Genomic DNA, 26,441 nt, shown 5'->3' with positions numbered 1-26,441 from the left:
ACTTAATAAATACTTGTCAGAATGACAAGGTTCCAGGAATTAAAACATCAGTCTAAGTGCTAATATTATGATTGACATACATGCCCCACAAGAGGGAAAAAATGACAAAGAATGAAAATGCTAGATAAAGCTGTAGTTACCTAATGGTGAAGGAAGAATAATAAGCTTTGATGGTACAAATTCACTATCCTATTAATTAAACTTTATAAACAATTACTGTAGCAGCAGAAAAAAAAATCATTGCTATAATGACAAACATGAATGACTTGGTTAATGTCATTTTACCACACAAACTAATGTATTTTGTTAGTTCTGCCATTGCAGAAATAAGAGGAAATAGTATAACGTGCAGCACAGGCATAAAAAACTAACCAAATGAGGGGTTAATAAACGCCAGCAGTGAGAGATTACTAAATATGCTGTAAAATCAGTACGTAGCAGACAGAATAATTAAAAAACAGACAATACATGTAGCCAAGCTACAGAAAGGTTACTAATAATAAATCAGTTGTACAGGTGCTTAAGCAGTATACTCTTGACCACACATCCAGCAGGTGAATGTATGGGAGACTGCACTTTAATGGCCAGGGGGGTAAAAATGAAGTGTGGTGGTACAACATCTTACGTAACATCACTTGTTATATATCTGGAGGTTCAAAGTTTGTTGTTGGGGTGTATGGGAGTATCCACCTTTGAAATACATAAAGAAGCGTTCAATTCAAAACGGCCAAATCAAAGGTTTTGTCCTAAGAATGAATCGATTACATCTAAATAAAGTACTGAAATGGAATTTTTAACTGTGATGCTGCAATAAACTTGAATGACTAAAGCTTCTGGTCATTTCAACTGGTTATCCAAAAGGTCTAAAGTTAGAAACTTAATTTTGGGTCATATATGCATGAGTGGTATGAGAGTGAATTTATAGACATGTGACTGCCATTGAGCAAGCCATTCCTTTTGTCATGAATGTTTTCCTCACTGGTCCAACTGATGTCAGAAAGTGTATGCAAGGAGATGAGCTGTGGTCTGTTGGTGAGTTTAAGAGCCTCTTAGTGGAGTACCAAATTATATAAAATAAAACACACACATAGATACACTTTTATACATGAAACATATTTCAATTTAACACTTTCTATCAAATTGGAAGCAGTGGCTAATGAGGAAAATGTTTGTATATCCAGGAAATGCAGAAAGTTAGTGATTCCCGCAAATTCTAATTTTTAAGGCGCACATATTTATTTGGTAAGCACTCTTTCTTGCTTGCCAGAAAAGTGAACATCATTTTTTTTAAATCGTTTTAGAATTTTGCCAAATTTGTTACTTAGGAATTGATTTAACCAACTTATTCTTGCTGTCACTCCTCTTGAAAGGAACTCGCAGCAGCAGAATTCAGCAATCTGCTGTTCAGCAGAGTTGCACAAGTGTACAGCAGGAGTCAAGGACATGGAATATAGAAGAAACTTGACTAATCTTTGCGAAATTGAAGGCTAAAAAGAGGCCATTAAAGCATATTTTTCTGCACAAATAGGAACTTTATTTTTTTCTCGTGAACTCATTCAGGTTGGTTCTTTTTTATTTGACAACAGTCAGTTCTTGGCTGTGTTGAGAAATTTAAAGGAAACACAATTGATTACCAGTTCTTAAAAATGTTTGCAGTGGGTTGACTACCTTTAAATATGAAAATGAAAAATAAAATTCAGCGACACACATAAAACGATAATAAACAATGCTCAAGAATATGCTGAGCATTATGAAAATTGAAGGCTACCATGTCTCTATCAGTGCAAAAAAATGTTTCAGCAGAAATTTTAATGCTTTCATTAGGATACCACAATTCACTTTTACATTCTATTATGGCTTATTGGAAATTAACATTTAGAGAAACAATTATGTTCACTGGCAAAGTAATAATAGTAATAATTATTCTCAAACCCACTCTAATTCAGAGAAGCAGGGAGCAATAGCCTATACAGGCAGTACTGAGCACAATACAGGAAAAAGGTCGAGAGAGATTACCAGTCCATCACATAGTCCACTAATGCACACATGCAATCCAAAGCCCTGAGTCAGGGTAACTGGTAGACTACAACCTTCACAGTAAGACCTTGTGTGGATCAATGCAAGAACCTGGCCTTTGATACGGTATTATCTTAAGACAAGTTCCTGTTCTGCATGCTCTGATGCTCAGATACGCACCAGTTCTACAAGCAAAATTTAAAGAAACAAATGTCTCAAATAGAAGATTTAAGCAGCAACTTCTGTTTCACCATTTGGTTTGAACACGTAGCTTTTGTCTAGTTTTGGATGTTTTTACTACTTAGCAAAAACAAGCAGTAGTATAAAAATGTATACCAATTCATTTTTATAATAGTTTAATTGCACTGTAACATTATTTATATGAAATATTAACTGCCTTTACTTGTGAAAGTTATAAACAAAATGGCCCATTTAAATATTACCTAATTAAATTTATGTTTCGATTGCCACATGGCAATATGCAGACAAGCAAACAGCCAAAAATAAGGTTTTTACGGATATGTGATCATTTCATAAAATATATCTATACATATTAATAAAAGGCAAAGCCCTCACTGACTGACTGACTGACTGACTCACTCACTCATCACTAATTCTCGAACTTCCCGTGTAGGTGGAAGGCTGAAATTTGGCAGGCTCATTCCTTACAGCTTACTTACAAAAGTTAGGCAGGTTTCATTTTGAAATTCTACGCGTAATGGTCATAACTGGAACATATTTTTTGTCCATATACTCTAATGGAGGAGGCGGAGTCACGCCTCCTACGTAATCACGTGAACTAAAAACAAGGAAGAGATTTACAGCACGAGTCAAACGCGGGAACGAAGGTAAATGACGTTAATTTTTGACTGTCTTTTAATACTGTGCAAGCATACATATTAACACATGTGCAATTAAACGTGTGCATTTACAGGGTGATTTCTCAGGCTTAAAAGCTCGCCTTTTATCAAACGTGGGAACAAAGGTAACTGACGTTGTTCACTGTCTTTTAATACTGTGTAACCATACATATTAACACATGTGCAATTAAACATGTGCATTTACGGGGTGATTTCTCAGGCTTAAAAGCTCGCCTTTTACTAAAAAGGTAAATGCAAAACTATTTTCAATCATTCTATGATCTGCTTCTCACAACTGAAGGCACTGTGGCTGATGTTACGTCACTTGCTGTCCAACCATAAGCGTTACCTGGTAGATAACCGGACACTCTCTTCACTCCCTTTCGGGAATCGAACCTCTGAGGTTTTCTTTTGTTCTTAATTAAAATTTAAAAGCAATACTTCACCGCTGCTAAGCCCCTCTAGCGCTGACGTCCCAGGTTCGATTACCGTAAGCAAGTGCAGTGAGTGTGTAATTACATTCACGGCATTCGTAGTCTGATTCACAATCTGATTGTATGGGTGGTTACCTACCAGGTAACGCTTATACTTGGCCACCAAGTCAGGTCGAAGTGATCACTCGAGTAAAGGCAGCTTCACAAAAAAACAGATCCTTAACAAACTGTTATTAGTATATTTTCCCTCAATTTAAAAACGTTTTATTTTCTTCTTAATAAAAATTTAAAAGCGGTACTTCGCCGGTGCGAAGCGCGTGGATTTGACCGACTGACACATACAGACATATTCATAAGTGCAGGTACTTCGGAAAAAAAGCACCGTGTAAACCTAAAGTTTAAATTAAGTTCATAGACCTACAAAAGGTTGCCATTCATTTGAGGCAAGATTGCTTTTCTTCTGTACAACTATACGTTGCATTCTCAAGAGTGTGCTTGCATGGCTTCGGATATATATATATATATATATATTTATATATATATATATATGTATGTCTATATATAAATATGTAAGCTTATAAGTACTGCCTTACTTCTCTTTAAGAAAGGAAGATGTAATGATACTTGATTTAAACGATTCCATGTCTTCCTGGGTTTGCGTAGCTTATTGTCAATATCTTTACACCTGTTTTTAACACTTATTTACTGAAACGGGCTTTCACGAAAAAAGTTACGGCTTTGCTACAGGATACACCCTCCACAAGTTAAGCAAGTAAAAATAAAATATATATTTCTGTTTTATTTAAACCTTTTAAGTTCGTATGCATAGCCCCATTTGGCTGTTTAATTTTTTTTTTCTTTCTTCAGTGATATTTAATCTCCTTAAAGAAAAAGAACATATCTATCCATTTTACTTTTTTTGTATCTCTTTAGTAATATTTTAGTGTAAAAGGATAACCAGTATTTAAACCTTTTATGTTTCTTTATACATTTATTTTACACAATGTTGAAAAATTAATAAGAAAGCTACATATTTTGGCAGCTGCTGCTTTAATTTTCAATGAAATGAAAAAAGCTCTCCAAGAGAAAACGTCAATGAAGAAGAAACAGTTTGCACTATCTAAAAATCAGAAACCCTCATTTATAAAAGTTTGCAGCAGATGACTTAACTGAAAATAAATGAATAGTTCCTATGTGTATAATACATATTTATCTATTTTACTTATGCCTTTATTCCACCAACTTACAACATCTGAGGTACAATTTGTTACATTTCTTTTGTTTTTTGCAGCACAGGCAGGTGAAGTGACTTCCTCAGGGTCACACAGTGGTGTCAGTACCAGGATTTGAACTGACAAGCTCCGGGTTTACTGAAATATTACTGAACAAAGAAAAAAAACGAAAACGGGCAAATACGACTATGCATACAGATGTCCATCCGTCCATTATCCAACCTGCCATATCCTAAATACAGGAGCCAATAAGTACATATGTATATATACAGTATATATATATATATATATATATATATACAGTATATATATATATATATATATATATATATATATATACAGTATATATATATATATATATATATATATATATATATATATATATATATATATATATATATATATATGTGTGAATGTATGTATGTATATATGTATGTCTATATATATATATATATATATATATATATATATATATATATATATAGATATGTAAATTTGTATATGTATATATATGTTTATGTGGATTTGTATATGTGTATATACGTATGTATATGTAGATATGTATATATATATGTATATGTATATATATGTTTATGTGTGTGTGTGTATATTATATATATAAAAGACAGCAACACTCATAACAATGACAACACAATTACATTGACAATCATGTTACGTTATTTTTAAAATGTTTCCTTTTTTTTTTTCATAACCTCTTTAACACACTACTTCTCCGCTGCGAAGCGCGGGTATTTTGCTAGTAAATACCTAAATGTAACTATTTCAAACACCAGTACTTTGCAATGTACCTAAATTCAGCATTGTGTTCAATATTTATTATTTAATACACAAACTCTTGCTGAGAATAATGTTACATAGTCTTCAAAGCTAATATGTGGGGTTGAATACTGTAAAACTAAGTGGTCATTACCATTTTTTACTAGCCTTTCAATGGCACACAAAGCCTTGATAAAGATGCAGAAACCTTTCCTCTTGCTCAAGGAGGACAGTGTTCAGTGGATCAGATATTTTATTGATAGCTAACTTGTTTATGTAGCCATAGGAGTTTCATCTAACCTACCAGCAATCTTAAAGAGGGATTACAACTCTCAATACTTTGCTAAACAAAGTGGTGCCTTGAAGGGCAGTCACAAACTGACCTTCTATATATTCAGCAACTGATAAGCAAACTTTGACACATACCTGTAAGTACATACTTATCCAATCAAAAGATATCAAAGTGCTTTTTAAACTGTGGGCTTCAAAAATAAAAGCAAGTCTCTCATACTGTCTTTGGAGGCTGAAAGCACTCTCTCACTAGAGCCCTTTCTGGATGAACACACTCTGAAATCCCTTTGAGCTTTTTCAAGGGATCACTAGCTCTCAGATTAGCTATTCCAAACTCTGGATCTATGCCATAATTGAACTCGATCCAAGAAAAGAAACCTTACTTCTTGATGGGATTCTTAGTAACCAAGCTCTTCAGAAGATAGCTATCACATTCACAGGGTGCCCATAAGAGTTACACTTTCGTTTATAATGAAGCAGTGTGCACAGAGCTAAAGAGGGGAAACACCACACCATACTATTATGTATTAGGTGATATATAAATTGATGTGTAACTTTTTTTAAATGCCTTTTGTGCATATAGTTGACATCTGTTCAAACATTTTCCAACAAAAAGTAAGAATGACAAAACACCATTGCATCTAAAAACCCAACATTTAATATGTATATGGACATCTGATAAACATGTATTCAATCTCAACATGCAGATCAATAATCAATTTTTTAATTTATAAAAAAAAAATGTTTTATTTTGGATCACAATTTCAATGTGGTAAATGAATATGTAACATGACTGTGAAAAATTATTTTGACTTGAAAAATACTGAACTTCTCCTTTAATAAGCTGTGTTTAATAACTACTTCCTTATCACATCTGAAAAATGTAATTATTTTAATCATCTTTTCAATCAAATCTCAATGTTAAGCGACTCTTTCAAAAATAGATTGTCTAAACTCTCTCATTAATGACATACTGTGCTTATTTTCCAGTACTCAATTTAACTAACAAAGCCAATATATTACTATTTACATTTATATATAATTTTACAATTGGCTTGAACGTGTATTAGTAAGCTCCAGACAGGAAATTAACATTGTGGTCCCTGGCCTTAGGCACTAAGCTACACGGACTGTCAGAATATCTTGCATTTTATACACAATGACCCATGGTTTAAGTCACTAAAGTTATACCTACAATTTGTGCACAAGATTCTAAAACCCCTTTAGTTATTAAATCACAAGTTTATGTCATAGCTACAATCACTACTACAATAATACACCATAGGTGTTGGCTCTGTGCCACCTGATTTGAAAATAACTTCTGCAACTCTAAAAAGGTTTGTCTTGACAGTGATAATCTCACTAATTTTAGATAAATCCCCACTTAATGTCCTCTAGAATATTTGGGCATCTTAGCTCAATCATTATTTAACCTGCAATGACTTGATTAAAATAGTCTCTGACCAGCTTAAGAGCTCAGCACAACTATTAATTTTGGTACAAAAACTAGTGATTTCCTTATAGAAGCTGAGTTGGTGCTTATCCATTTCACTATTAGACATCCGCACAGAATCTTATACAACTTATTATAACATTTTATTGGCCAGAATGAAGATAATCCTATTGTGTATTGAAATGTGATTCAAGTTCAATCTCTGTTACAAAAAAAATGTTTATGTCTGGCATATACTGGACTGATAAAAGAATGTTAAAGCTCTGTGTTTGGTGTTTTTGCTATTCCATATCTACTCTTCTCTCTTGTTGTGTGATATTGCACAAATTTAAGTGTTAAAAGTCAGTGATCAACACAGATATTAAAGCTCCTTTATACATTTAGACATTTACAATACAATAAAGCAGAAGTTTTTAAAACTAAATAGCAACTTTTCATTTGACATGAAAACCACTCTTGAAAGGGAAATAAACTTTTTCTGATACAAGGACTCATTATAATACTTACTCGGGTCTATTCTACTGCCCTGCATTTGAACTGGTTACAACAGTTTATTACTTAACACTGATGAAATAGAATTGACAGTAAAGTTATTACAATCATTTTAGAGGACTAGGACTTAACAGACATATTTTAACTTTGTCCAACTATCTGAAAAAAAGGAATAAATTACCATTACGCAGATAGCATTAGTATATTTGGTTTACACAAGACTTTAGGAAGAACAATGTACAATAACAGATATGCAAATATTAAATGGTACATGCATCAATTAACCAGAAATCAAAATTCAACCTCTTTGGCCTTTTACTGCTCCATCGGCAATCAGTCTGCTAATTTTGTAATACTGAATATGTTAAGACATATTCTGCAAGCAGAGTATCAGAGTATTGTCCTAAATGAAAAGGGCCAAAGAAAATACTTCAGTGTGTGAAAGTTAAAAATGTGTCATCTTTGATGTTAACAATGAAGATGTGCTTTGTAACTAAATTATACATTTTAAATGACAAATGTGAAAATACTCATGTTGGATAAATCAATCGATGCTTAGCATGCCAACTTTTATCAACATTGTAAGAACCACAAAACTGCTAATGCAACACCTCTGTCTCAGCCATACAATATGTTGGAGTGAGTTTGTTTTAAATCATTAGCCTTTCTCAGTTGAAGAAAATCTAAGATTACATAAATAATTGATACAGACGATATACTCTGCGAAGCAAACTATTCTTTTCGGATGGGACACTCTTATAACAGCCATTTTCAGGAATGTGCTAAATAGCCACTAAAGTTTTACAACTGGCAACTGGAAAAAAAACATTCTATGCATTGTAATTCCAACTGAATGTTCATAGGTTCTCAACTCTCGCAAGCGAAGAGCTCAGCCCTCCGACCAAATAGAAAATCAAATGTTTGATTTTACCTTCATCATTTACAAACTGGTTGGTCTTAGTCATTGGGTATGTCACATTAGTTGATCGGCATTAGGTTAGCACTGCCGGCTACCACCGTCTAAGATAATGTAAATTAAGGCTATGACTGAAAATCAATGGAAAAGTCATCTAATATGACATAGCCTTTAGTTAAGAAGTCATATGTATTTGCAAAACACATAAAATGCACAGTGCTTCTAAATTCAAGAATGCACACAAGCAGTTTCAATAGGATATTGAAAAAGATGAGAATAGGGTTAGTATTTTTAGGCTAACTCACAAATAGTGAGGCTTGCAAAGAGCAATTGGATGACTGTACTTAATATTACTTTACATATCACTGCATTGTGTTTTTGGATCTACTTTCCGAAGTACTGATTTGCAGTGTGACTGAAGTGTGGAATTTATTTAAATTATATTTGCATCAGAAAATATTAGACAGATATTTTATCAAACTGTTGTAATATATGTTTTCCATTTGAAGATAACGTAGACAGGCTGCATCTTGTCAAACATGGCTATAGATATTTCATGTGTACTAAAAGTGACTGCTCTCAATTCTTATGTTGTTTGTATTGAACAAACAGCTTTCTAAGACACACCATGTATACTTTTTTAAATCATTTGTTTCATGCCATTCTAAGGATAAAAAAAACACACACACCAGTGCGAAGGACAGAATGTCCTGAGCAGGACCTGTTAATTCATGTCCACAGTATACATACACTCTGCTTCCAGCAGCTGCTTAAATAATTCATTATGTAAATAAAGGAAAAAAAAATCTAATTATATTCTGATAATCTTCTTTATTCAATTTAGGGCTGTGTGGGTCAGCAGTTAGTTGTGGCAGGAATGAAATGAAAATGAATCTGGAATGCTATACCTGAGAGGAGGCAGAACTATCCTCTGTGCCACTGTGGAAAATATGTAATTTTGTTACATATAATTCCTTGACTCAATCAATTCCACTTATTGGTTTTAAACTGTGACAGTGAATTTCAAATATTTCAGTAATTTTCATGCTAAGAGTAGGAACATAAGACACATACATTGTATACAACATAACACCTACATTGCCTGCTAGGGAGAATACTTGTAAGATTGATTGCCCTGTCAAATGGGAATAGATACTTACAATATGACTACATGTATAGAGTAAGAAGTCAAGCAAAATGACACCTTTTATAAATACTATATCGTTATTTGGAGCACATGCATTTCATATGTGTTCCGTGTCTACAACAATCTATGTACAGTAAACACATCGTTAAAACAAACGTTTTTCATGTTTTAGTAATAACTAGCAAAATACCTGCGCTTCGCAGCGGCTAAGTACTGCCTTAAAACTGAGGGAAAATCTACAAATAATTATTTGTTAAGGATCTCTTTGTATACCACGTTGTCAGTTCAGCCCTCCGGTTGTAATATGACCAAGCTGTGCGCTGAGCTTACTCTTGAGCATGCAACGTACAGTTGGCCAAGTGAAAAGCAATCTTGCCTCAAATCAATGCCAACCTTTTGTAGGGTTTGTCCCTGAGACTTATTGTCATTGTGAAGCAGATCCTTACTGGAAATTGGAGGCGTTTGAATTGAAATGGGAGATCAGAGGGTATAACAGGGATGCGAGGAATAAAAACTCTCTTCCCTGAGTCACTGCCAGTAAAAATAGTTGCCTCAATTAGGTTCTTTTGCAGACACTTGACCTGAAGTTTCGGTGGCTGTACGCAAATCCACAGTCGGCTTTTTTGAGCCAAACCTGTTTTTGTATGAGCCGCTTTTTATTATTGGGATCGTACTTAGAAACAGAAGCTCTATTAACTTGTGGATTTGCGTGCAAATATTTAGCGGCAGCGTCTCTATTAACTTGTGGATTTGCCTGCGAGTATTTAGCAACAGCATCTCTATGAACTTGTGGATTTGCCTGCGAGTATTTAGCGACAGCGTGTCTATTAACTTGTGGATTTTTCTGCGAATATTTGGCGGCAGCGTCATGAAGTTGTTTCCATCTAGCTGCTTCAGAAAATGTACCACGACATCTGACACGCCTCCTTTTTACTATTTTCTCACAGCTTGGATTGCTGCTGTCATAATCGGTTTGAGTTTCATGGTTTGTTTCAATTACGTTAGTATTTGCAGGACTTGTTGTGTTGAAGTGACATTCGGCATCTGTCAAGCATTGTAAGCATACAACCGGTTTCATCGATAACTTCGCATCCAGCTTTTGAGAGTTGAAACATTCATAAACATCAAAGTGTCCACTAATCAAATCGTCACCTGTGAATCTAAGATGTTTAAGAGGCATTGGCAGTTCTCCAAACGTGTAAAATAGGCAGGCAGCCAACTACGTGGGAGGCGTGGGGATGGGGGACGCAATACAGGCAGGCAGCCAACTACGTGGGAGGCCGCAGTACACAGTACACCCCCAAAATTTGCGGGAGTTACGTTCCTAGAGCACCCGCGAATTGTGAAAAACCGTGACTTTTGGATGTGGTTAAAAAATGCCTTTTAAATGCCTATTTTTATAGTTTCAACCCTAAATACAGTATGCCCCCAAAGCACTTTAATTTCGTTGCAAACTTGGCTTAATACATTACCTAAAAAATTACCTTAATACATTACGTAAAAACAGAATGTAAACGTAAACCCGTATACTGTACAGCACTGTTATGTCTCCCGCGGTACTAGAATGTAAAATACCGATATTACCGCTATACGTACTGTAATTCATGCAAGCGTGCTTTCTTTGGTATGCGCTGTAGTTTTCTTTGTTATAAGTAAATACATAATAATTTCATTTAATTAAAATACAGTAAAGTGTACGGGTACTCACCAATGATGAATGATATTGATGATGATGAAGAGCTATGCGGTACGATGCACAGGATTTAAAACTACTCGGGTGTCACCTCTTCTTCAGTCGCTTCAGGAGGAGTCGTATCTTTGTACGGGTCTTCTTCTGGTGGGGTTTCGTGCTGGCTTTTTTTTATAGGTTTCAGGAACAATGTGATAGGAAGTTGCTACATTGTCTCCTGTAGCAAACTGCTGGTACAATTTCCATGCTTTCTCACGGATGAGGTTACCGTCCAAGGGAACGTTCTTCCTGCAGTCAGTGATCCACAGTGCCAAGGCAGATTCCATTATGACAATATTTTTATTCCTTACAGTCATTACCCTTTTGGCACTATCACAGAAACTTACAGATACGGTACTCCAGATCGCTGCTTCGTTCTTCTTTATGTAGCATACGGTGCTTTCATTAATGCCATAGTGGTGCGCTAGTGCAGCCTTCTCCTGGAGTGTTTTAAACTTCTTCTGGAGCTTAGGCTCAGTTCCAGAAGCCTTAGAAGGTGCAGGGCGATTCAATGACATTGTGTGCGTTTAAGAATAAGAAAACAATAACAAAATGGAAAACATGAGGACACTCAGCTGGAGACGCGTCACAAAGCAGCAGTCAATCATTAGCAAGGAGAAACGAATAACGCTCTCGGATTGGCTACTTTCACAATCCCAAACTGCGGTGGTAAACCCACTCACCTGGAGACGCGTCACATGGCAGCAATTAATCAGCATCAAGGAGAAATGAATAACACTCTTGGATTGGCTACTTTCACCATCCCAAACTGCATTTCCCTCAGCGGTTGCTTCCTGTTCTCTCTACAGCACAGTATTGCCACGAAAAAAGCCATAAAAAATTGTGGAGGATATTTGCGCTTTCCGCTAATAATTAATAGTTAGGTTCTAAGAAAAAATCAGTGAACGACCGAGTCCGCAAACCCTGAACCGCGACTTCGCAGGGCTCTACTGTAAACACTTTCACAAAAGGTAAAAATATAACAGAACAAGTGCGCTTCTATTCAAGAATATAATTTCAGAAAAAGAACCTGTGTTAGGGTGCAACATTGACACACATCTGCTACGACCGCTTTGGTGACACAAAGGTATCAACTGTTGACTGGTAATCAAAACTTCACAGGTTCGACCCCGGATGAGTCCGTTTTGAGAAGTGAGCTGCTCTTATTCTTACTATTTTAGAATAAAAACATACATTTGATTTCAGTCTGTAACAGCCGGTGTAAATGTATGATACTTGTAAAGGTTAGCTTTGTTTTTATTCATTTTTATACTCTCAGTCGCGTTCACAATCCCCCCTATCTGACACTGCTGTTTTCACATAAAGATGCGCTATAACAGAGGTGAACTCAGATCATGACAACGGTTCTACATCGGAGCAAGAATGCACATCGCACTTTTGCCATCGCTGTACTTTGTATAAGTACACAGGAAGCTCTGCAGTCCCCCCATCTGACACTGCTGTTTTCACATAAAGATGTGCTATAACAGAGGTGAACTCAGATCATGACGACGGTTCTACATCGGAGCAAGAATGCACGTCCACTTTTGCCATCGCTGTACTTTGTATAAGTACACGGGAAGCTCTGCAGTCTACTTGTGACTTTACGCTGTAGGAAGTAAATAAATTAGGATAAATAAGTAAATAACATTTGATCTGGCTCTTATATACAAAGCACAGCGACAGCAGCTTCCACCTTCAGCTACAGATTCTCCACTCTAGTGTTTAGATCTGGACGGTGCATGTGCCCAAAACATTAACATTTATATGTTACTTACATCTTGCCTGAAGAAGGGGCCCGAGTTGCCTCGAAAGCTTGCATATTGTAATCTTTTTAGTTAGCCAATAAAAGGTGTCATTTTGCTTGACTTTTCACGATGTTACTTACATAAAAGCCAGACTGAATGTTATTTAACTTAATTTATTTACTTACTTCCTACAGCGTAAAGTCACAAGCAGACTGCAGAGCTTCCTGTGTTTGATCGACACGGGCATGCTCAAAAAATACGTGTAATGCCACGAAAAGTGCCTGCTGACACTTTAGTACGCAAGCAATGGTACAAGAATGCAGTTAATTTTTTTTTTGGGCACATGCAGTGTCCAGATCTAAACACTAGCATGGAGAGTCGCTTGCGTACTGAAGAGTCTACAGCTGCAGGTAGAAGCTGCTGTCGCTGTACTTTGTATATAAGAGCCAGATCGAATGTTATTTACTTATTTACCTTTATTTATTTACTTACTTCCTACAGCATAAAGTCACAAGTAGACTGCAGAGCTTCCCGTGTACATATACAAAGTACAGCGATGGCAAAAGTGAGACGTGCATTCTTGCTCCAATGTAGAACCGCCGTCATGATCTGAGTTCACCTCTGTTATAGACGTGTCTTTATGTGAAAACAGCAGTGTCATATTGGGGGTGGGGTGGGATCATGAACATGACTGAGAGAATAAAACTGAATTAAAAAAAACAAAAACAAAACAAAGCTAACCTTTACAAGTATCATACATTTACACCGGCTGTTACAGACTGAAATCAAATGTATGTTTTCATTCTAAAATAGTAAGAATAGGAGCAGCTCACTTCTCAAAACGGACTCGTCCAGGGTCGAACCCGTGAAGTTTTGATTACCAGTCAACAGTTGTTACCACTGCGCTACCGAAGCGGTCGTAGCAAATGCGTGTCAATGTCGCACCCTAATGTGGGTTCTTTTTCTGCAGTTATATTCTTGAATAGAAGCGCACTTATTCTATTATATTAGTACCTTTTGTGAAAGTGTTTATTTGATACAGTGGAACCTCTGTTCACGAACGTCTCTGAACACATACAAATCGGTTTACGACCAAAAAGTTCACCAAACTTTTGCATCTGTTCACGACCACACACTCGGTATACGAACAAGCCAGTTTCCCTTTCGGTTTGTGCGCGCCGATGATTTCCGCACGTGTTCAGTCTCTCCCTGTGCATTCCCTGTGCAGCGAGCGAGAGAGAGAGTGCCACACACACAGAGAGCCGTGCCAGAGAGACACACACAGGCCACACACACACACACACACACACACAGACGCACGAGAGAGACACACACACAGACGCACGAGAGAGACACACACACAGGCGCAACACACACACACAAGCGCGCGAGAGAGACACACACGAGAGATACACACACACGTGAGAGAGAGCAAGCGAGCGAGAGAGAGGGGGCTGGACGCATAAGGCAGAGAAGGCAGTTAAAGAATGCACCGGGCTTGTTTTTGTTTTCACTTCTGTTTACAGCTATCGGTTCATAGCATGCATTGTTGCAATGTTACTTTTCTTGGTGGTTTATTAAATTACGGATTTTTCAAATGTTCATTTTTTTCCCTGTGCTTAAAACTCATTAAAAAAGTGTTTTTAGCGAGCAGTTCGTAGCGCTATAGCGCAAACTCTTGCAGTGTTAGTTTTCTCTGTTGTTCAAGGTTTTCTCAAGTGTTATTCAATGTTTTGACATTTAGTTTACTATTACTCTGTGCATTCTATGGTATAATTAACTATATTTGTGCTTAAAAACTTAAAAAATATATATATTTACATACAGTTTGTACGGTCTGGAACGGATTAATTTTATTTACATACAATCCTATGGGGGAAATTGCTTCGGTTCACATCCAAATCGGGTTACGACCAGATTTTTGGAACGAATTACAGTCGTGACCCGAGGTTCCACTGTATTTGGAATTCAGGCTTCACACATTATATACTTCATGTCTACATTTTGTCAATTATTACTAAAACATGAAAAAGTTTCTGTTTTAACAATGTGTTTACTGTACATAGATTGTTGTAGACACAGAACACACATGAAATGCATGTGTTCCAAATAACGATATAGTATTTATAAAAGGTGTCATTTTGCTTGACTTCTCACTCTATAAAACTCCAAGCTACTGATACGCAGGTAAACAGACTTGAACTGAGAAAACTGTGCGGCACACATTTACAGGACAAAAGATGCTGACGACGAGGTGCGAAGCAATTTAAGGTGGGACAGATCTACGAGTTTTTTCGTAGGCTCTGGTAATTCTAGTGTTAATTGGACCTATTCTTACTATTATTGCAACTGTTTACCGGCCCCCTAAATCAAATAATGACTTTCTGAATGAATGTTTTTCTTACACACTTATCTACATTTTCATCAAACATAATACTTCTGGGGGATTTCAATATACATATTGATAATATTAATGTCCCTATTACTAGAGACTTTACATCCTGCCTTGAGAGTTTTGGATTCCAGCAGCATACTGATGTTCACACTCATTCCAAAGGACATATCTTGGACTTGATTTGCTGTTCTGGAGTTACCCCGCTTGATTGTACTGCGGATGAACTCCCCATAACTGATCACTTTCGTATTTCATTCAATGTTAAACTTGCACTTTCCAATACTAAGCTTTCCCGTCTCATGTCTTTCCGTAATATTAAGAATATTAACTTAGGCTCACTTTCCTCTATTATTGATTCCCTTACAGACATTCACAATTTATCCACTCCTGAAGATCTTGTCTCACACTATAACACTGGACTTAATGGTATTCTTAACTCTGTCGCTCCATTCAAAACTAGATCTGTTTCTTTCTCCTTTTCTGCTCCCTGGTTCACACCTGAACTTCGGCTTTTGAAAGCCAAAGGCCGGCAACTTGAACGGTTGTATAAAAAAAACTGGACTCTTTATTTACAAAGATGTACAAAAACCATATACTTTATTACAAGGACTGTATTGCCCAAACTAAATCTAACTATTATACTCGCATTACTTCTTCCAATGAAGGCAACACCAAGTCATTGTTTTCACAGCTTAATAATATCACACAACCCCCGGATTCTTTACCTTCTCGCCTTTACTCAACTGATTTTTGCAATTCCCTTATGTCCTTTTTTTAATGAAAAAATCCAGGAGATTCATCAGTCTCTCAGTACGGATTCCGCCAGTACTTCATTTGAATTTCACCCACCAACTCACTCATTTTCCTCTTTTCAGCTTCCTACTTTCTTAGAAATCTCAGATCTTGTCTGTAAGTCTAAGCCATCCACCTGTCAACTGGACCCCCTTCCTACAGTTCTAGTCAAAGCCTGCCTCCCCTCTCTGGTCCCTCTTATTTCTGCTATAATCCACTCTTCTCTCACTACTGGTACTGTTCTTTCATTTTTTAAAACTGCTGCAATAACCCCAATACTGAAAAAACCTGGTGACGATACGACTAATTTCAGTAATTTTCGCCCTATTTCTAATCTACCTTTCATTTCCAAAATTCTTGAAAAAATAGTGGCTATTCAACTTCATTCTCATTTATCTCAAAATAATCTGTATGAACAGTTCCAGTCTGGTTTTTGTCCCCTCCACAGTACAGAATGACCTCCTTATGGCAGCTGATTCTGGTTTAATTACTATTCTCATCCTCCTTGATCTGAGTGCAGCCTTTGACACTGTGTGTCACACTACTCTTCTCAATAGATCATCTTCGACTAGCATTATCCACACTCCACTAGATTGGTTCAGATCCTACCTCTCAGGCCGCACTCAGTTTGTTCAGCTTAAAACGTTCACATCCCAACCCACCGCTGTTACTTCAGGTGTGCCCCAGGGTTCTGTCCTGGGGCCCCTCCTTTTCATTATTTACCTCCTTCCCCTTGGAAATATCTTTCAAAAATATAACATTTGCTTCCATTATTATGCTGATGACACCCAGCTCTATCTCACTAGCAAACCTACTGTTTCCTTTCCACCCTCCTCACTTATCGATTATATAGCAAAAATCAAATCCTGGTTTTCTTCAAATTTTCTTAAATTAAATAGTGACAAAACTGAGGTTCTCCTCATTGGTACAAAATCAACATTATCCAAAACTGATTTTTCAATTTTTCATTTGTTACTGATAATTCCTCTGTCTACCCTTCCCCACAGGTTAAAAGTCTGGGTGTCATCCTTGTACTTTATCCTTGCAGTCCCACATCAACAACATCTCACGGTCTGCATATTTCCACTTGCGTAACATTAATCGTATTCGTCCCTCCCTCACTTCCCACACCACTGCTATCCTTGTTCATAGCCTTGTCACTTCTCGTGTGGATTATTGCAATTCCCTTTTCTTTGGTCTTTCTCGCAAATCTTTTTATAAGATTCAACTGGTCCAGAATTCAGCTGCCCGCATCATTACTAGAACCCCCTCTATTCACCATATCACTCCCATTTTGCAGCAGCTTCATTGGCTTCCAGTTAAGTTCCGCATTCAATTCAAAATTCTTCTGTTTACTTTTAAGGCTCTTCACAACCTCACCCCTCCATATCTGTCCGACCTTCATGATGCCATTCCCTCCCGTACCCTCAGATCCTCTTCCTCCATCCACTTGACTGTCCCCTTCGTCCATCTTACCTTTATGGGGAGCAGAGCATTCAGTTGCTCTGCTCCCCAGTTCTGGAACTCACTACCATCTGAATTTAGAAATATTGAATCACTTTCACTTTTCTAATCTAAACTTAAAACTCATTTGTTTAAGACTGCTTTTTCTCTTTGATTATTACAATTGCTCTTACTGATTTTAATTTTTGTATTTTAGTTTTGTTCATAATCTGTGTTTTATCTATTGTTCGGTGTCCTTGAGTGTTTAGAAAGGTGCCTACAAATAAATAAAATGTATTATTATTATTAAGATAAAAGCTTTCCGATTATAATAATGGATAATCAATGAATAGTGAATTCACTTTGCATTAACAAATACACTGGTGATTGTCTTGGTGATCTTTGAATCTACTGTATTATTAGAGGAAATCAAATATACAACCATATTACTCTAAGTAGAAGTTAGTAAAAACATAAAATATCAATTAATAAAATAAAAATCTGTATGACTTTCTACTTTCAAAATTTAATAGTGAGATGTTAATTCACTGTTCATTGGAATTGAAAGTAAAAGTAAAATTTCACTGGGTAGTTGCAGCAACTGTGTTTCCTTCAAAATATCACCAGCCTCTTCTAAAATGTGGCATTAATACACTCCACTTAATACTTCCATTCTGTCTGTCAGGAATCAAGGTATCCCAGTTATAGACTGCTCTAAACAATAAATGAGTTTTGTAAACAAGCACAGACACATTCATTAAGAGCTAGTGCATTTGCAAATTGGAGGCAGGCCAACTTTCATGCAACCATCTAAAATTCAACTACATAGTTCATTATGAAAAATGCATTAAAGATAAGCTAACAGCATGAAGGTCCCAGTAATATTACATCACTGACACAAATTAATTACCTGTGTATGTTATAACACAGGTCCAAATCCCACAGACTATCATAAACAAATTCAGAAATAATATGATATACCAATATCATTTTAATGATGAAATACATTAAAGCATGTGTATTAACATTATACAGATAAATTGTTGACTTATTTTATTAAATAATTTATACTCCTAATAATTAAACATGTGGCTGGTGTATTGGTGCAGTAAGGGGTTCACGTCTCAGGTGGTCCCTGCCTGGTGTTTGCAGGTTTTCCCCCTGGACTTTCTCACCATGCTCAGGTTCCTTCCAAAGACATGCAGGTTAGGTGATTTAGTGATGCGAAACTGACGCTAGTGTATGTGTTTTTGTTTGTATTCACCTTGTGATTGAGCTGGTGCCTCATCTAGTGATTGTTTCTGCCCAGATGCCTGCTCCTGACCGTGTATGGATGAATGGAATAAACATATATAACAAAGATTTTTCAGTGTTCCTTAAAAGTTTTGAATATGCAGTTTTTAGCTGGTTTTACTTTCACAAAGACATTTATTGTGTGGTGATTGGTTATGTGGAGAAAGAAAATGGACGGATAGGATCTGGGGGTTTGAATGTTTGATAGAAACAGTACAGTTGCAATAAAGAAAGCCCACCCAGAGGAACATCCATTGAATTCTGTGTCTGTGTTTCTGACCACCAGGTCACAAACCCGTCAGTTACACACTAATTAAAACCATTCATATGATCAGCCTCATCATACCTGCCATAAAGGATCTCTGTATTGAATGTACAGCTGCTTTTGCAATCACTTTTTAGAGATACAGAAGCAAGCAGTCCTGGGAAATTTAATGGATGTTCTCCTGGATGGGCTTTCCTTTCATCCCTGGCACAGTGGTTATACTGCTGCCTCACAGTAAGGAGATCATGGGTTCGCATCCTGGGTCCTCCCCACGTGGAATGCAAAGCTCTTTGAGTAATGAAAAAAGCACTATATAAATGTAAAGAATTTAAAATTATTATTATTGGATGTGAAAAAAAGCATTCTTAAGTGTAATGTAAAAGCAACAACATAAAGGTTAATATGGAATCGATTTATGTTCACAAACATCCATAGACAAGTACATTTTTTTAATAAATATGTATACACATTTGTATTTTATTCAGAGTCATTAACTCTTTCAGGGCAGATGTCGATGTATGTTGAGTGGCTGAGGACGAATGTTGACGTCAGTTGGCATCTGGGATCCATTCAGCTCATGAGTGACAAGAAACAGGTATGGCAAGAAACTTTTGGATTCCCCTACTGAGCTGTCATCGCATTCTTGCTACTCAAAGTGGAAAACCATGTCCAAAGATGAGATGAAGGGCTATGTGGCCTTGCTATGACAATGTACAAACAAATTTATCATCCTGGCAGTGATCTGTGTGTAGACAGAGTCAATGATAAAGTAAAAAGGGCATCTGTTTTTCCTTCAGTATATACTGGACAAAATCAACAAAGTATGGTATAAAAGATTTTGTGTTGGCAAAAGCAAACATTGGTTCTTGTAAAAGCTCATGTATTGAAGGAACACCTCTTGTTTATCATCTTAGGTTCTAGCCATTTTTGATGGAAATTCACACATGTACACACAGCCAAAATATGTATGCCAAACTTTCTAAATGCTAAATAGATAATAGAAATCAAGAGAAAACAAGTGTGCGCTGCACAAAATAACATAGGCAAGTTTTATATTTAATAACCCCTGGAAGTAAAATTTACCTAAAGCTGATCCACAGCTCTCAAAAACACACAAGACAAAAGCTGCCTGAATGCACTCAAAACTGCACAGTGGAAAAGACAGGAGAAAAACCAACTATAAACTCCCAAACACTATTAAGAATGATCTCCTTGCTGCCATACAAAGGCTAAAACACCATCAATAAGTTTTGAAGATCTTTTAATTTTTTTTTATGATCAATTAAGAGTTTCATCCATGGAGCTAGGCAAACCAAAGCTAGAATAATAATTTGAAACCGAGGAAGACAGCAAGAGTTTTAGGGAGTGATTTGATTTCTTAGCTTGAGAAAAGGCACTGATGTAAACTGAGCTGGCTGTTTTAAGCATCTCTGTATTGCATTTGTCAGGTCACAAGTGGCAAAGACAGGGAAGAATTTTTTATTTACTTATCCCCAGCCCCACAGATTTTCCTTTAAATTTGAAGTGAAAAGAGAAAGGATACAGTAAATGAATTAAGTTTAACCTAAACTGCTTCAAGCACTTAATCACAAGATTGTTAAAAGATACGCAGTATAATGCAATTCTTGGACTAACACCAGACAGAATATTGAACAAAATCTGCTGTAAGTCTGCCTATAAAAATCAAATTTAGAAATATTTTGTAGGTATGCATGACCTAAATGTGAATTGTCTTTGATAAAGCTGCATATGTATTTTTGGGGGGGCTGGGGGTTGGTTTGGGATGGTCATCAGTTCCCCACAGGAAAATTCAAGCAGCAGCAAAATTTTCGCACTTGCCATTTTCATGGATTGCGAAGTAACAGAACCATTCTTGCATTTATTCTCAAGTTAAAATTTTTTTTTTTTTGCTCTCCGAGCAAGGGCACTGTAGACATTTTAAAATAAACGTTTACAGAAATAAAAAACACTGCTATAGTGAATGATGCATTATGCTGTGTTCAAATGCTATTGAGAAAGCAATGTTATCCAAAATCTCACACACAAAAAACAAAGCTAATCTTTTACAAACCAATTGTAACCTTGCATTTCATTTCTCACAAAAACCCAACTAGAAATTGAAGTAAACACAAACTAGAAGGGTGAAACATAACAACTGGGAACTCCAATACAACGGAGATGCAGCATTAGTCTTCACAGCACATTATCAATGCTCCACAATCAACAATGGATAAATGCCCGGTTGTAGCCTCCTGTATATATTTTGTCTGACCATGTGGTGTACCAGGTTTTAGAAACTAGGTTTAATTAAGGTATTAGGAACTATATTTCTGTTGCAATAGCCATTTAATTATGCTTTCCCATGCAACATGCTTCTAACACATAATTTTAAAGTTACAGAAGTGGAAAGTTTAAGAGGACATCTAAAATTGGTCGATATTACTCATATTACTCTCTTTTCAAATAACTTTACAATTTTAATTATTGTATCTCATGATGCAATTAAAACTACTTAGAAGAAGCCATGGAATGACAATTATGGACCAGGTCTCCATGATCTTTCTTAAACCTCATACCACAGAAAGCATCTTTTCTGTATTAACACATTACTTAAAAGTTTTTATTTATATATGAATGTTGGACTTCAATGTTAAAATATTATAAACTACAGAACATCCAAAAGATTATGTAATGCTAAAATCTACTAAATGATTTTAAGCTGCAATAATTCCTACAAAAACCAACAAAGCAAGAGTTGCTTATAATTCATGACACATATATTAGCATGTAAAAACTAATGACAGTCAGTAGAAAAATTAAATGAGACTACATTCAGAGAATAAAGCAAAACTTCTTGATTTTTTAAATGCGATATACTTTATTAATCCCCAAGGGAAAATTGTCTTTTCACATGAACTTTAGATGGTACCATTGTATTTGAGTCCTAATATGAAGGAGTGAGTGATCGGCCAGTTACGGAATCCACATTCTATCCCTATTGCTGCTCCAGTATAACAGCTAGCAGACTAGAGTATTAAACAAGACACTATTGGACAAGCTTACACAGGCCCACTTCTCTCTGTTCATGTGCATTTCAAGTTCGAGTTTTGGAAGAAATACAAGGTCACCGTTTATCTACTGTCCAATCCATTCCATATGAAAAGAAATGTTATGCAATTTTTTTAAATAAAAAGATTACACATTAAGTAGATGCTAAATCAATCCAAAGACAACAAGTTGCTAGTAAATGATATTTCAGGATGATCTTTTTTTTTCTTATAATTAATAAAAAATAATGTGAGCAGCTAGTGCTGCGACAGAACCCAATAAAATCCTGTAAAAAAATTATCTCCACAACGCCCCACTGGGATCTACCATTCAGAAGGGCATCCTTGTGAACACAGAATATGCATTCCTATATAGTTTAACCTTAATGAGACATGATCTTTACAACTTACTAACAAAGAAATAATTTAGACATTCACAAAATGTACCTTTTCAAGTCCCTTTAAGTCATTATTAAAAACACAGATCAAGCATTATCTCTGATGTAAAGAGTAAACAAACCCCTAGTGGAAAAAACTATGTTAGCCAAATGTTTCATATACCTCTTGATCTCTCCTATGTATCACCTTTTAGATATTCAATTAGATTATATGTGACTGCTTCAATTAATTTGAGATCTTTCAAGGGTCTTGCATGAACTGCACATTACACTTGTAACATTACAGGGATCAGGAATCTAGCCCCAAATTAAAAATGTATTTTGCTTAAAATGTGCGACAGAAATGTTTTGCTTAATATTGACAGAATCATGTTTATTTCACCTCAAGTACACATTCTATAGCAGAATTTGTGGTACAAACAAGATCCATGTGCAGACTAGGGATGTCTCAAGAACCTGCACTTCAGTACCTAGTCAATACCAAAGCTCTGAAAATGTAACAGCACTTGATTTTTCACAGAATCTGTACTACCAAGTGAAAATCAGTACGGCACTCATGAATGACTGCCAGGTAGACTAAGTACTTCGATAGGCACAATAACATGTGGACAGTGGTGATGATAAAGCACCACATTAACACATGTCAAAAAAAAAAAAAAAAACACAGCTGTAGCCGTGTCTAAAATGGCTTTGTGCTCAAGGCAGGAGAATTTCAGCACGTGATAGTGGCAGTTGTGTTTATTATTCAAACACTCACAGGCTTTTGTTATTGTCACTTATTTCTCATTATGAAGTTAGCTCAAAAAACAACTTGTGCTTTGCTTTGAGAGAGCAATGATTGACAAGATGTGAGCTATAATTTAACTTGCAGTGTCACAAATATCCAAAAGAAAATGAAAGGTTGGTGATATTAATGTATGTTAATACATTGTCTACACAGTCCTGAAAAAGGAATGGAGGTTCCACATTAATTCACTGACTAAAGTGAGCACATTAACTGATGCCCATCCTGCAAGAATCCATCTATTTTCTATCTGCTGAGTACAGTTCAGGGTCGGAGAGGAACCACACACACACACCCACTTCAACATCTGCAGGACAGCTGTAACAAGTAAAAATCAAGGCAGGTTTCAAATGATGTAGCTATTTGGCTTTTCTACCCCGGCATAAAATGAGTAGCTCCATTAGTTAATATTACAAATTAAACTTAGGCTTTGTATTTCAATATTTATGCATGCCAACACAAGATTAGTTATATGACATGTCTATACACTGAATGATACCAAGCTGGTCAGGCTGGAATCTTAACACTGACACCATATGCAATATACTGCAACACTGACCGACATCCTGTACTGTGAAACTGTAATTTTTAAGTATGTGCAATTCTAATCACTTTACACTTAGTAAATACCAACACTTTGTTCATTTACTTGTAATTCTTGTGTATGTGTATTGGTACCTTGTTAGCATATTTAAGATTATTGTAATTCTTGTTATATGTATAGTTGTGTATGTTTCTGTCTACTGCTGTAACTCTGCAATTTCCATCAGGATTGATACAGTTTCTGTCTATAACTATGGAAAAACTGATACTTTAAAGCTGCTGTCACTCTTAGTATATATGTCTTTTACATTCTATTACAGAAAACGCACTAAATTATTCACTTTAATAATGGAGGTACTTTTAATAAAATAAATGTGAGTTCTGTTTTTGTCGTGGTATTAAAATAGGTATCAAGAATAGTGAAATGTCACTGGTATTGATATCAAATACTGTACAAAAATTCTGGTATCATGACATCTCTAGCCTAGACTATAGTAAACTTGCTTCAAAACTTGTAGAATACGGAGTTCCTTGCCTGCCAACCATAATGTTTCTCAATTCTAAACTATACAAAATAATTCCAGCTCGTTTCTCTTGATCCCTCCCGACTGCCACATGAAAACCTGAGAGTGCAGTTTTTGTTTTGAGTCGTTATGGTTATACAAAGTTGGGTTTGTTGGGTGGCCATGACGGTCTGTCATTTTGTACACTGTCTGACCATGTACTAAAGTAGAACAGTGTTACATTTTTTTTTTGGAAGAACGACTCTTAAAATTCAAACCTACTTGTCACCCCAGGAAAGGAGTCTTCCAGCTCAACAGGCCATCCTAGAACGCCTGATTATGGTTTGGGCTCAGGAACATTTGTATGAAATACAGAGAAAATTGGCTTATCATTAATGAAATGCCAGAGTGTACATCTTCTTTGGTAGAATTTTTTATTAGGATTTTGAATATCAACTCAAACGTTTCATGAAATAAATGCTGGATAACAGACAATGCTCAAAACTTTCTCTCCAATATGACGTTATCAGAATCTCTTTTTTAAACATTTATCAGCATTTTGACAAAAGGTTGGATCATCGATGAAATAAAAATAACCAAATTTCAAAATAAGACAAGCACTCACAGACGATATAAATATCCTATTTATATATTAGCTTATGGAAAGATCTGGCTCAACTAGGCTTCACTCGCTCCTCAGTGGCCCCTCGATCGTGCCAGCGTCTGACATCTCATTCATTTCAATGGACTAAGAACGAAAGCCCGCCCATTCTGAGGCCTTCAATCTGAAACCTACCTGCAGAAGCCTGTCTGCCGGCCTGGCGCACAGTAACTTGGGGAACGTTCAGCCCTTTACATGACTTTTGCGTTCTAATAATAACGCCCATTTGTATATAACAGCACACCGCAATTTTATTGAACGGCGTTGCCGGACTGCTTGATAAGCCTAGTATTTAGGGCAAAATGAATATGTTCGCAACAGCACGATTTTCAAACTATCAGACCTCAGCCATCCACCCTTCTGGATATCTGCTCACTGTAGTTTCACCTTGTTTAGCGCAGTCTAGATGAAATGACATTTTAGATCATCATGCTACATCACTTGCGCCATGTGGGTGGGTGTGTGTCGTCGTGGGGTTGGTGGCTGTAGGGGGTTCTAATTCACATCACCCCCCATTCCCCCACCCCCGGGAGACTGTAACGATTAGCCGGAGAGGACGAGGACCTAACTTCACCGCCATTTTAACCCGGGCATGAGGCATTTTTAACCCATCCTCATTGGGGGGGTTTGGAGAGCCCTGAATAAGCGGAAGTTGACGAAAAAAAAGAGAGTCACTTATTTGTATGAAAAAGCCGCCCGAGAGTATCTAGCGGCAGGCTTCGTCCTCTTCGGCTTTCCCTCTCTTCGCCTCCTCCTTCCATTTATCCGACGGGATTGGGGCAACCCTAAACACAATAAAAGAGATTCGGACATTACCTTAATAATCCTGCGGGGCAATCCTGCCATTTTGTTTGAATGCGGTTTTTATGGTTTGCCTCTCCCACTCGACTTCTTTACTCGCTCGCATACGCTGTGCGACGACGCAGCCGCAGAGACTTTCCGGTAGTTGGCTACTACATCCCGCACCATGGAATGATGGGAAATGAAGTCTTCCTGTTTGTTCCAGAAAGTGTACTGTAGAGCGGCGTGACTCTCCGCCTTGCTTGCTCAAGAACCGCTCCCGTGCGAACACAGATCAGCAGAAGAACCAAGCAGGCGTCGTTCTCACTCTGCTGTTATTCTTGTTAGCAGTCTTTGTGCCATATATTCGATAAATGAAGGAAAGTAAGTCGGCCAATGATGTGCTGGATATATTAATAGCAAAAGGTTCCTATAAACTTAA

At 36.6% G+C, this 26,441-nt stretch overlaps 1 protein-coding gene across 1 annotated transcript in view; it reads right to left on the bottom strand.

Moving 5' to 3' along the window:
• Positions 1-26,196, bottom strand: part of LOC114662114 (ubiquitin-conjugating enzyme E2 N) — a 45,604-nt gene extending 19,408 nt beyond the window's left edge. Inside the window, exon 1 of the mRNA XM_028815458.2 lies at positions 26,036-26,196. Coding sequence (XP_028671291.1) covers positions 26,036-26,065 — 30 coding nt within the window. The 5' untranslated portion in view covers positions 26,066-26,196. The remainder of the gene's footprint in view (positions 1-26,035) is intronic.
• Positions 26,197-26,441: the final 245 nt, after the last annotated feature.

This window comes from Erpetoichthys calabaricus, chromosome 1 (assembly GCF_900747795.2).
Source record: "Erpetoichthys calabaricus chromosome 1, fErpCal1.3, whole genome shotgun sequence".
Lineage (NCBI taxonomy): Eukaryota > Metazoa > Chordata > Cladistia > Polypteriformes > Polypteridae > Erpetoichthys > Erpetoichthys calabaricus.
This window is presented reverse-complemented; position numbering and strand designations above follow the sequence as displayed.